This window comes from Sturnira hondurensis, unplaced genomic scaffold, assembly GCF_014824575.4.
Source record: "Sturnira hondurensis isolate 20B ecotype Veracruz unplaced genomic scaffold, ASM1482457v3 Scaffold0009935, whole genome shotgun sequence".
Lineage (NCBI taxonomy): Eukaryota > Metazoa > Chordata > Mammalia > Chiroptera > Phyllostomidae > Sturnira > Sturnira hondurensis.
The window spans coordinates 2,962,592-2,976,036 of record NW_028082566.1 but is presented as its reverse complement, the minus strand read 5'-3'; the positions used below and the strand labels follow the sequence as shown (position 1 = coordinate 2,976,036).

General features: G+C 40.3%; 1 protein-coding gene across 1 annotated transcript in view; it reads right to left on the bottom strand.

The window, feature by feature from the left end:
- Nucleotides 1-13,445, bottom strand: part of SLC2A13 (solute carrier family 2 member 13) — a 282,694-nt gene that overhangs the window by 54,209 nt on the left and 215,040 nt on the right. Inside the window, exon 7 of the mRNA XM_037058158.1 lies at nucleotides 1,344-1,469. Within this exon, the coding sequence (XP_036914053.1) occupies nucleotides 1,344-1,469 (126 nt within the window). The remainder of the gene's footprint in view (nucleotides 1-1,343; nucleotides 1,470-13,445) is intronic.

The following is a 13,445-nucleotide window of genomic DNA, read 5'->3' as shown; positions in this document are numbered from 1 at the left end:
ACTTTGTTATTTGCAAAAAGAATGAACAAAACTCCTATTTTAACGTCTCTGGCCTCTAGATCTCTTAGAGTAAGAGGAATGTCTAACTGTAGTGTCCCCTTCACATAAGTAAACATTTACAGTAAGTTCAGAAGTTAATTCTGTGAAATACAGGAAACTGCACACACAGATTTCATAGTATGTCCATAATTCTCGATTACTCACTTTCAGCAGGGACTTTTTGTATTGAAAAAGGAATCATAAGGGTTAAAATTATACACTGTCACTTCCAGAAATATTTAGTCAATTAACTCCCTAATGAAGCTTGGCTAATGAAAATTACACACTGGGTGTTTCTAAAAGAAGCTCTTTTAAAGCTTTAATTTTAAGTAGTAATTGAATATCTTTACAAAATTTTTTTTTGGTAATTAGCATATTTAAAATGTGGTCTAGATTTTCACTCAACTGGCATATAATTTACTTCCACTTCTTTGAAGTAATTCCCTAGCAAAATGATTAATGATAAGAGTATAATGATTAATAGTGGCATATTGTATTTTATAGCTCCTAGGAGGTACAAGCATTTTATTACAGATTTCATTACCTTCATCACTACTATGCAGCAGACAGGATAAGAATGTATTATTCTCCTCATGGGAATTTAAAACACAAAAGAGGTTAAAGTCATGTCGAATAATATTTACGTATTTCCTATGACCATGGATTTGAACACATTAGTTCATAAATGTAGGGAATATTTGTCCTATGCAAATATTTCATTTATTTGCCTATTACAAACCAATATGATCTGCCCCAAAGAGAAAGATTTATAGCTTCCCTGACTGGTTACATGCCAGGATCACCAACTTTTATCTTTATTTTGCTAAATTTCATTAAACTCCAGGAAAGCACTCTAAGAAAATAACAGTTCCATGAAAAAATTCAAAGTGATGTTAATTTGACTTGACAATTTCCTATCTTTCACTTAAGTTTGGGAGCTTGAAAATTACTGGTGTAGTAAAACAGCATGCAATGAGAAAAGACATCCCCTTGCCTGAAAACAGGAGCCCCTGCCTCAAAATTCAAACCCCTCCAGCTCAGGGCAGAGGTCAGTCTGGAACGGGGATTTCCCTGCGTCTGGGTCTGAGTGCCTGCTTCTCTAAGTCTCTGAAACACACTGCGGTGATACTTTGCATCCACTTTTGTCAGTATATGCTGCAAACTTTAAAAGATCGTTTGAAAAGAAGACAAGTTCAAAAGAAATGCAGTTAGCGACACTAAGTGCAGCTGCTCTGTAAGTTTAAAAATGGGTCTCTTTCTGAAATTCTACTGTATGTTCTTAAAGCAAGTACTGAGTGACATACCTGCCCCAGGCTGCCTCGTTTGTAGATGCCTTATTTACGGGAACACAGGAGGAGTCAACGACGGTTGATTTGTTCATCTTGTAGCAGAAACCGCAGTCTGGATCCAACATACATTCATTGCAGTAACTGTAAAATGGAAAGAGTTACAGTTGTGTCAGCAGCAACAATTGGTGATCCCCTGCATTTTCCACTCTACTTTGCAGCAAGCGTGAGTCCACGAGATTGGTTTTGGCCAGGGCACAGCGACACATGATGAGGCACGTGAGGGCTGGCAGGCCTCTCTTCCATCCCTCCCTCTCCTGCTGCAGTGCCTTCGGGACCCACTTGGAGATGGAAGAGGTTTGGGTTTGAGTGACTGGACGGAGAACCGTAATCAACCCGCAGCAAACAAACTATGCTTCTCTAAGCCACTGCAGTTTGTTACCGAAGCATGGACTGGCCCATCTTGACCCAGCTAACTGGCTCCAAATTATACCAAAGCATTTACTTCTCTTGTTTTTTTATCACATACCACATCTTTTAAAAATGGAAAATATATTTTTCCTACATATATTCTGAAGCAGAAAAATTCAAAGAGAGAAACAGATTATACCTAAAGAAAACTTAAAAAACAAAAATACTACCATCCAAATAATAGTCACTGTTAACATGTTTTAAAAAGTAAAAAGATTGATTTATTTATTTTTAGAGAGAGGGGAATGGAGGGAGAAAGAGAAGGAGAGAAACATCCATCAATCGGTTGCCTCTCCCATGCATCCCCACTGGGGACCAGCTGCAACCTAGGCATGTGCCCTGACTGGCAATAGAACCCATAGCCTTTAGCTTTGTGTATGATGCTCAACCAACGGAGCCATACTGCTCAGGGCCACTGTTAACATCTGGGTGGACACCTATACTTTTAACAAATATATATTGCGTATCAGTTATTCGTAATGCTTAATTTAAAAGAAGTTAGTGTAGGAAAAAAAGCTAACTTTTCTCTAGGTTAATTACAACTACTGGTTGGACCGCAGAGCCATAATCAATCTCTTGCAGTATCCTAAATGCAAAAAATTCCCAACAGGGGAAATCCCTTAGAGGGCAGAATTTTCCAACCTAAGTCTATGGTGTGCTTGTAAAATGAGTTTCCGTGCCACGCCACTCATTTGCTAGACCATTCTGAAGTGCCTGGTCCACTGCAGGCCACAGGGCCCTGGAGACAGTAAAATGGGTAAGACCAAGTCCGTGCTCTTTGGCAGATGAAAGGCAAGGATGAGAGACAGATATATAAGTAAATAATGGCAGTGCAGGAGGAAATATTTATGAACTACTCCAAGGAAAGAGGTATGCTCATTTGCCTGTAATACCTGGGATAATTTCAGAAGTGAAATTTGAATTGGATCATAAAAGAAACTCACCAGGCAAAGCGGGAAGGGCACTTCTGAGACCTGCTTATTTTACAATTAAGGATCAGTCAGTCCAGACTTTTACATTATCTACTGTGTACAAGTAATTATATGATATAGTGTGGGGGACCAATAGGGTTTAAGAGCTACTGCTACCCAGAAAAGATGTGAATCCTGACTCAAAAATACTTCATTGATTCATGTAGCTAAGTGGGAAAATACTGGCACTGTTTAAAAGTTACACAACTGTCATTTCAGTTTCCTCGTGTAAACATTCCCTTTGTAGCCACCCTATTTTTAAACGAGGCTTCAGCCTTTTACTAAAAGAGAAAAGAGGCCTATTGAAAGGTTAATGTACTTTAGAGAGGTGATACAATATTGTAAATATACAACCGCCCACATCTGTGATAAGCAAAATAAACAAAGCAATAGAAAGCATTAGTAGTCCCCAGGGCTTCTGGCTTTGAGAACTACAGCTAGGCTAATTTGTAAAGGAAGATAATAATTCTTACAAGTAGTTTGTTTATTTTGCCCATGTGAAGTAGACTCTTAAGAATCCTGATTGTTCCAATGGCTTTTAATGGTACTATTTGGGAAAGGTTAACTTACACATTTGCAGAGAAATTACTTTACTTCTTTAAAAAATAAGTGCTGTATTTTTAGGACTATGAGACTCACCAGACCATAAGACACATCTAGGTTTTAGAGGAGAAAAGTAAGAAAAAAATTTTTGAAGCAAAAATGTGGTAAAATATTTAATAACCTGTGACCCTGCTCCGCCGCTGCTCCCCACCCACCCCAGCAAGCCAGGCAAGCTGTATTCAGACTATAAGATGCACCCCCTTTCCTTCCAAATTGGAGGGGAGTGCATCTTATAATCCGAAAAATACAGTAATTCCTACAAAAGGCCAAAAAACATGATAAAAGATAATAGTTACTGAGAACCTACCATATATATGTGTCAGACACACGGAGTGTCACCCATAATGCGTTGCCTCCTCCGTCACACATTCAAGCACCCAGCCCTGACCACCTCTCCCATCCTTCCAGCTTCCTTAGTAAACAGTTCCTGCTCTGCCAAGATCATGCAATAGACACAAACACTTCACACTTCCTATGTGCCAGGCACTGTTCCAGGAACTGGGAAGCATCCGTGAACCAAACAGATGTCTTGCACTGGTAGACATGATTGGTATTAGACCTCCTCATGACCTCCAGCTAATTGGTCCCCCTCCTTGCTCCCCTAATTTACTAGCTTTTTCCTTTCTTTAGTTCTGTCCTTATCGAGCTTGGTGACCACGGCCTGTTTCAACATCCTGAGTTTCACTGACCACTTATCTTTCCATCACACCTATCTAGCCCAAATTCTAGCCATGTATGAATGCAAACAGTTGCCTTCACCCACACACCCAAATGCAAGGGACAGAATCCCGAAGCGGCTGTTCCTCTCTAATGCACTACTACCAGACTCAAATGGTTCCTCAACACCCTGCAATTCTTAACAGTTCATTTTCTAGCCAACTCTACACAAGGGCTATTTCAACCACCCTCCACCAGGACTATTCTTCAAATCTCCACTGCTTCACTTCCTACTCTGCAAACGACCTCAACTCCAGCTTTAGAGAAAAAAGACGAAAGTGGTAAAGATGAGAACTTTATAATCTTACAAATAAACCACCCTAGTCTCTATGCTCCAGTTACAAAGAGAAACTTGTCCTTATCCGAAGGCCAACTGCTCCATCTGGGCTTTCATCCCATTCCACCTCTTTAGGCCACTTCAGACCCTTCTGTCTACTGCCCTTTTCTTCTCTTACCCATCCACTGTCTTACTGGAGAAGGTTAGGTTTTTGATTTGGTATCTTTCTTCGATTTTAACATAGAACTTCTAGCTATAAACTTCTCTGAAAGCAGAGTGCTTTAGATACAGCCCGTAGTGCATGTGTTGTGTCTTCATTTTCATTCTTCTCAAAGTATTTTCTAATTTCCCTTGTGATTTCTTCTTTAATCCTTTGGATTAAGGAGTATGCTATTTAAGTTTCCCATATTTGTGAATTTCTCACATTTTTTTCTTTCGTGTTTCCTAACTTCATTCCTTTGTGACCAGAGAACATACTTGGTATGATTTCAGTCCTTTTTAAATTTATTGAGGTTCATTTTATGGCCTGGCATAACATTTTTCCTGAGTGTGCCTTGTGCACTTAAGAAAAATGCGTTTTCTGTTGGGGGTGGCATGTGACATGTTCTCCAATCATCTGTTAGAGCGCAATGGTTTATGGTAATTATGCCGATCTTAAAGCACTTTTGTCCCTTGGTTTCTAACGATCTTCACCTCCACTTTGTCTATATCCTGGAAATTATCATCATCTAGAACAGGGGACAGCAAATTACAGCTGCTGAAACAAATCCAGACCAATTAGGAGGTCAATTTATTTTTGTGAATAAAGTACTTATTTTCCAGTTTTACTGGAACACGACCGTACCCATTCATTTACCTACAGTCTGTGACTGCCTTCAAGCCTCAGGGGCAGAGATGAGAAGTTCTAAAAGAACCCACGTGGCCTGCAAAGCCACAGATGTTTACTATCTGACCCTTTACAGGAGTCTGCTGACCCCTGATCTAAAACACCTTTACAGACACTCTAAGCTGGTGGGTAACTCCTTTCCTTCAGGATCTCTGGCTTCCTCACTCACAGGTCAATTGCTCTCCTACTGCAGAGCCCTTCCACGCTCCTTTCTTCCTGATCCTTCACTCACTTCATGGCTGTGTCCTCTCTGTCAATCTTTCAGGGTCAGTCCCTTTAATTACCTTTATCAGATCCTCCAAGTCTTTGTATTTAAGCCTTTCTATATAGTCAGCCTATAAACTGTGATGTTTGAATCTTTCCAACCATCTTTCTCCTTTCTGTCTACCCCAGGATGCTGTGTACTGGTGCGAATCCACACAACCAGGCGTACCGGTACGCATCTGTGGCAGCCAACCACAGCGGAATCCTCAGTGGTGCCAGAAACCTTTTACCTGGCCCTCATCCGTGCCACCCCCTGCTCCCACAACTGACATGCCACATCACCCACAACTCCCCCGCAACCCTAATCCTTAGAAGATGGCCTTGTCTTACTTCACAGTGAAAAGTGAAGGGACAAGGCATGAGTTTTCTCAGCTTTCAACTCAGACTTGAACAAAGCCATCTAGCCTCACCTCTTTTCCCCCAGGCTCTGAAGAGGGCTTTCAAAGATCATCCCTCTAATCCCTCTAATCAGGGCTTTTGATCTCAACCCCTACAGGTTTCACCAGGATGGGACTCACACCTCATCCCACTGGTTATTTTCTTCTTCATACTTCCAAACCTCTCTGAAAACTTACCCCATAGTTCATGTGTGGACTGAAGCCTTTCCCGTTTCACAAAAGCATGAAAAACTGTCCTTCCTACTACTCCATAATAGTCCTCAATTGTAGTTCATAGGAGTCACCCAGTGAAAGGAGGTCAAGTACTAAAAAGTGTTCAAACCCTTGCCACCCCAGGGAGTGGGCCACTGTTTGGGAACTGGTGTGGCCAATGCTTACCTGTGACCTAGAAAAAATTTTTTTAATCATATAGATGACTTATGGCAAAATTTTCCCAAATGTAACAGCATTTCTAACTTTCCCTTGACATTTAGAAGGTAACACAAAACTTTAAATACCCTGAGTAATCTGCTAATTGACCTTTTACAGAGAGCACACGAGATAACTGGGGCTTTAGCAAATGACATTAAAAAAGGAACAGCTTCTAGAAGTGGCCATTTCTTATTCAAGATTTGCTCTTTAGGCTTTCTTGAACATAACCTGATGAATTTATGTAAAGTTTTCTAAATATAAAGCTGAGAATTTAAATATATTGGTGCCAAACCAACGTTCACGGAAACTTTTAAAAATATAACAGGAAAATCCTTAATAATGAGCAGCTCATAAATATATTTCCACACATGTATTTCATACATATACATACAACACATGCATACATATATACATTCAATACATACACATATATCCCATAAATAGAAATGATAAGCACAAATATTCCCTGTTCCGAAACTTCTCAGAATGAGAAAATAAAAGTTTAAAAGCAACCTAAGGTATCCTTTTCAGAGGAGAGACCATTCATCTGTTTAACATATAAAATATAAACAAATCATCAAGAAAGCCAGGTATCTGGCACTGACTCAGTTTGTGTTCCGTACCCACGAAGACCAAACTCCCGTACACACACTGGGACCGAGCCATAAACTCAGATGTCAAAGCTACTTCAGGGGTGCCGAGGCAGGCAACTGAGGTGTAAGCTCAGTGCTGGGCCTGCGTCTTTCACGGACTTGGACATTACATTCTTTCTTCATTTGACAGGTTAAAATGAAAGTAAGAAAATAAGGAAGGACAATGTTACTTATTTTCTTCAATAGTTAATTTTTCCTTGAAATATTATCGAGAGTCTGTCTCCATCGAAATATACTTTAAAAACACTCCTCAGAACAACTAAATGAAAAATTGCTGGTTTTTAATGTGCAGTTACTTAAATTCATGACTTTTAAAATAAAAAATAAACCAACAGACCTAATACAACTTTACAAATGATTTCTAGGTTATAAATTTGAGAATGGGAACCAATTTTTATTCTGAATTAACTTTTTCTGTTTGGAGAATCACAAATTCAAATTTGAATATATAGTGTCTGCATTCTTTGTGAATGCACAGTCACGCTGACTTTAATATATTTTCTTTACGTCAAGGCAAAAAAATAGGTTGTTTTAAAATGAGAATGTCACAGTTTTTTTTTAACCTATCTATGCAAACATTTTTAAAAACTGACTCTCTTTAGGGACCCCTTTTGTTCATTTGTTTGCTTTGATAATTGATTGTTCAATTTTTAAGTAGTACCCAAGTATCTCCTTATACAGAAAGAAAGAAATCTGGGGACTAAGTCTGTTTCATGTTTTTCATCAAACCTTACGACCTCTAGCTCCATGCCTATCAGATTGTAAATGCTTCACACAGAGAAAACAAAATCAAAAGGGTAAGTCCACTTTGGCATATACAGCTTTGATTATCAGCTCTTCCACGGTTACTTGGAGGGCTTTTTGATTTTCACAGGAAATGAAATGTTTGAATGTGAAGGGCAAAGTAAGTTTTGCTTAGAGAGTAAGGAAACAATCAGCCCCTGAAGCCTCAGAAAGATGTTTGATTTGGAAGCTATTCTGCGTGATAAGGATGAAATGAGACAGTCTGGCAGTTGTCTCCCTGGATATCATCGTGTCCTTTGATGCCTGCAACTCTATTTAATGTAATCTTTACAATATTTACTGTGCTCCTACAACTGGAACCTTCCACACTGACAGGATTTCATGAAATTCGGAAGAATTCAAGGTGGAGAAAACCAAAAGAAACCATTAAAGTGATATGTCAGAGTGGGGCGGGGGTGGTGCCACCAAAATACTAGTCTCAGCACTCAGATAGTGTTCTTTAAAGTCAGGTTCATGTGCATAATTCAGCTCCACAAGTGGAGGGAGCTGAGAGGGGAAGAGCTTCCGCAGTGTTATTTGCTCACTTGAGTGGACTCAGAGAGTCTAATTTGCTTAAAGGGTATTTTTTTGTAAGTACATGTCATCTGTATTTGTTTCTTGTCTTACAATACTTTTCCCATATTCATCTGTGTAAAAAGGCCTTAAAAACGAGTTACTCAAAATGAACAAAAACAACACGTACTGCAAAATAAAAGCCCCAATTGAACTTGGATCAGATACTCATTTTCAAAGCTGTGCAGTTAAGATCATTTGGCTCTAAGGAAACCCAAGGTGGTAAATCATTTAAAATGTTTTAGAATGATTTTACTTTATGTCAAGCACTTGCTTTTAACAATGACAGACTGAAAACTTCTGAGTCAGTCAATATAGGTACATCAAAGTAAATGGGCAAAAACTTAAAAATATAAATCTTCAAGTTCCATATAAACTACAACTCACAACTCAGAGATTTCTCCGAAAACAGTCTCAATTTCACTGAACGACTCAGAACTCAGTCACACGAGTATTTTTAGACCCAGTGGCCTTTAGTCACGAGGGTTATTTTTCACTTACCAAAGGGTACGAGCACCCTCTGGGCCGCAGGAGCGCCCCGCAGCCTGAATGGGAAGTTTCAGAAGGAAGGGAGGTCAGGAGCTGGGTTCCCTGGTGAAGCTCTGCTCTGCCGTCTGCTAAGCCACATCACTTTCTAAAGCTGACATAACACTTTCAAGTCTCAGTGCCACTGGTAAAATGGGGGGAGTAACAGCATCTACCTCCCTGCAAGTCTCTTAGTATAGTGGTTGGCACGGTGGTGCCTACATGATAAATGGTGGCTAGTATTCCTTTTGAAGAGATAAACAAATCCCTCATGTCGCCAAGTCACTCATTTTGAACAAACATGACAAAGGGCAGCCACTGAACTGGTTTACAAGGCCAAAGAAATAGGACAAAGAATTTTAAAGATTCTTTTTCCTTTTTCAAAGCTAGAAGTGAATTATTTAAGAGGGCCGTATTTCTTGTCACTCTAGACTTTTAATCACTATTAAGAGAACTAATCCACGAAAGTAGGTAGAGCTGTATGTGGTCAATGAAGTCGTCCTTTCTGCTGTCAAGAAGAACCAGTCACAAACGTCCTATAAAGTTAGCAGACTGCCTGTCTCTACTGCTGTGTTCAACACCTAACCCTACATCCATTCTTTGCTTCCTCCTTTGTGAAAAGAGTTCTATTTTTTAAAAGATTTTATTTATTTATCTTTAGAAAGGAAGGGAAGGAGAGAAGGAGGGAAATATCAATGTATGGTTGCCTCTCATGAGTCCCCTGCTGGGAACTGGCCTGCAACCCAGGCATGTGCCCTGACTGGCAATCGAACGGCAATTGTGTGGTTTGCAGGCCCGTGCTCAATCCACTGAGCTACACCAGCCAGGGCAGAATTCTATTTTTTTTTAAACTGGGAACAAACACTGTTGGTCTCCCCTTCCTCTGTCAACCACTGAATAAAAGAGTGCATTTCCCAGTCGCCATGCCAACTCCACACAGCTGTGGGACTGCAGGAAGACTTCAAACGGAGCTGATTCCACTGGGGAGCAGGGATTCTACACGTCCTCCTTCCAGCCTATTTCAAGCAGGACTGTGGAGTTCCTACAGCCACCTCGTGCACTTGTGAAGAATGATATGGATGTTGTATCGATACAGCAAAAAGATAGAAGCCTGGACCCCTGATGATACTAAGCCCATCCCATCTGCTCCAAATGCCCTACTTTTGAATTCATTTTATGTGAGAAAGAAAAAGCTTCTTTCTTTTTAAGCCAGTTATTTTGGGTTCGTCTGTCGTATGGAGCCAAAGAAAATTCCTAACTGAGGCAAGCATATTTTTTTCAAATGCTTAACACATACTTTTGCTCATTTCTAAATATAAACTCCCATAAATATAAACTCCCATATGCAAATAAACTCAAAATTCAAATAAAAGCCATTGTAAGATATTGTCAACTCCTGACAAGGGGCTATTTCTCTGCTCTGTTTCCTTAACAGCTGGCATGAGAGCTGGTAAGTGGTTAGTATTCAGTGATGTACACGGAATGAGTGAATGAAAAGTGGGAAAGAGTCCCTAATGGCATGTCCGTATGACTGCGTGTTGGTAACTGCTGGTTCTCCCTGGCACCTCTGTCAATGTCTAGTGGTGAATCGGACATTTAGCAAGCACACTGGTTCTTTCAAGGTACTTGGACACCACGAAAGGCAACCTGAAAAGAGTTGACACCTCATTCCTTTAATGCTATGCACCCAAGGATGGCTGAGCCTCTGTGGCTGGGCACTGCCTCCTTTGAGCTCTGTAATGACAGTGATCCTGAGTGCTCTGGCTTGTCAAGATCATTCTGTTTTGTTATTCCGCTTTTTGATGTGCTGCTGACTGTACCTATCTGACCCCAGTACATCTCTGACTGAAGTGGTAAATTGTTCCTTTGTGTCTCTTCCTTACAGGGCAACTGAGCAGTGCAACTTCTTTCTATAGTGCTACCATTTCTGTTGCTCCAATTTCTCTCTGACAGGAAAATTACCAAGTTTGTCTTTCTCGGTGTCTCACAGATTCATGTTTATTTGTGTTTCATTTATCTGTAAATTTCTTAGCTTTTTCTGGTAATATGTTCAATCTGTTGCTTTTCTCTTTTGATACTTCACTGTTCAAAGGGCTTATAGATCCCAAGTTACTTTCAGAATTGTGTGGTCATTACCCTCTTTTCTATTTTCTCCTGGTTTGACTTCAAGGTCTGGTGAATTTTTATAACATATTCATTCTCTCAGAGGACATTTTTCTTCTGTTTTTGCTATTAGTAGGTATAACCTCACTTTAGTTCTGCAGTTTAAGATCGTTAGATTCTGGTGTCTTTCCCTATCTTCCTTATAATTTAATTCAACCTCATTTTATCAGAACAAAGCAGACACACGCTGAAAGCCAAATGCAGGAATTGCATCAAACAGAAGTGAAGCGCTATCAGTAGGCTTGAAGAGTGGTCCAGGGTGCCTCAAGGGACTTGAGAACCTTCAGTTAGCTTAGCGAGGCGTAAGATTGACCGATACATCTCTTACTGAATTTCCAAATGAGTTTTAGGTAATTATTGCAGTTACTGAAGAAAATATACAGGCATGCACATATCAGGTCTCAGTGCTTGCTTAAATCAGGAAATGTTATATAAGACATGATGTTAGTTGCTAGGTACATAAGAAAAAGAGCAGGGAAGAAAAAAGGAGAGAAAGTAAAGAATCATAATGCCAGCTTTCAAGATACAAATTTCTATTTAGGAAAACAAGCCACACGACCCGGGCAGTTGTAAGTCATTCCAGTCACCAAGACCTGACAGCATCTCATCTGTCTGTTCTAGGTCTCATTTTAGACTCTTAAAGGTTTGCTGCCAGGGTGATTTAGGTAAAATACAAATCTGAGGATGATAATCTTAATAGCTTCACCTGATAATTTACATGAGGGAGTTTTAAATCATTATTACCAGTATACACAGCTACTTGTAACTGAAATCCCCCAACTGGCTCTTTAGATTTACCCGCCACCATTTCCTACCTTTGTAGGGAGCGCACCCCATGTTTCCTGAATAGAATTATAGGCAGTATCTCTTTTCTTAAAATTTGCCTGCCATTCAACATCTACCAACACAGAACTACCCTGGGAGCCTTCCCTGGGAACCAAGGGCATTGGCCTAGGGTCTTCTTTCCAGGGCCACCCACCTCCCTGCCACAGGGATGGCAAAGACGGCTGGGCAGCCCCTGTTCTTGAACCTTCTGAACAGGTGTGACAGACACCTGGAGCAGAGCTACGGAAGGAGGAGGTGAGGAGGGTCTCTCTTCCCCCCAGCCACCATAGCACAGGCCTCCATGGGGTGGGCCCTGGCAGCTCCGCTCTACAAAGTCAGGTGACTCCTGGGGAAGCTGGCCACATGTGCACCCGTGTGATGCACATGAGAGTGACAGGGCTAGGCCACGGGAACGGGGGGTCACTGGGGATGCTGACTGGCACAGAAAGTCCCCTTGCTTGGAAAAGGGAGCAACAGAAAGGGACAAGGGACAGTTTTAAACCCTCAGAGTTGAAGAACCAATACAGATCTGCTAAGCGCGTATCAGAGGCATTTTCAAAAGCCCTCAGAGCTCACCCTGCCCTCCATGGCCTAGCCTTTTTTCTTACTGCTGGTGCCTTCCTAACAGAGCTTAGAAGGACTGCTTCTCAGGTCATCTGCAAAAAAGGTAGGCATATAAAGCACAAGATTTAATGAAAGAAAAGTACGAATTCTGTGAAGTTGAGTGTCTGAAAGCAGAGAATATTATATACTTATAGTTTTTAGACAATCTTAAGCTTTTCTTGTTTCTGTGCACATTCTATGCTGTCAGGAATGCTGTCTTCCCCTGCTTTGGTCTAACTCCAACCAGTTCCTTGCTGCCCAGCTTTGGGAAACCTTCCACAAAATCCTACGAGTCAATGGATGTAGCAGAGGGGGCGGGTAGTTGCAGGAACTAAAAAGGAGTTATTGCTTTAAAACAATTAGATGAATGGATCTCTCTCATTTATTTCAATAGATGAAATACTGAATTTCTCTACTGCACTGATACACTTTTCAATAATCTAGATATTATGTAAAAGAAGGCAGCTTATAGATAGAAACAGAAGAGATGTTGATATAAAAACCCAGAAGTCTAACCACGCTCACAATTCTCCTGCCATTGCACTGACCACTGGCAATTCTCATAACAAGGTAGGACCACCTAGGTACACGTGTAGGAATTCCAAGTATGAAGAACAGAAATATTAATTTAGACTGGTTAGATTTCTGAAGTTTTTTCTTATCACATATAGCAAGCCAACATACATACAATGAGAAGAAATCATAAATTTTACAAAGAATTATAGCTGTCAACATTAAACGTGCCAACTGCCAAGAAATTTATACTTTCATTTCTTTGTCTTCACTTATCCATAGTTCTATCCTAATTGTATAGCATATATGAACAAGCATAATATATATTCTGGCCAAATTTGATTACACGGGCCCACGTTTGTTGTTTTGGGGGTGAGTTACTATCTTCAATTTGAAATGCTTATTATTTTACCCGGAACTTTTGTGACAAGATCTCTTGACATAGTCACATATCAATCAGACAACGATAAAAATGAAAAATCAG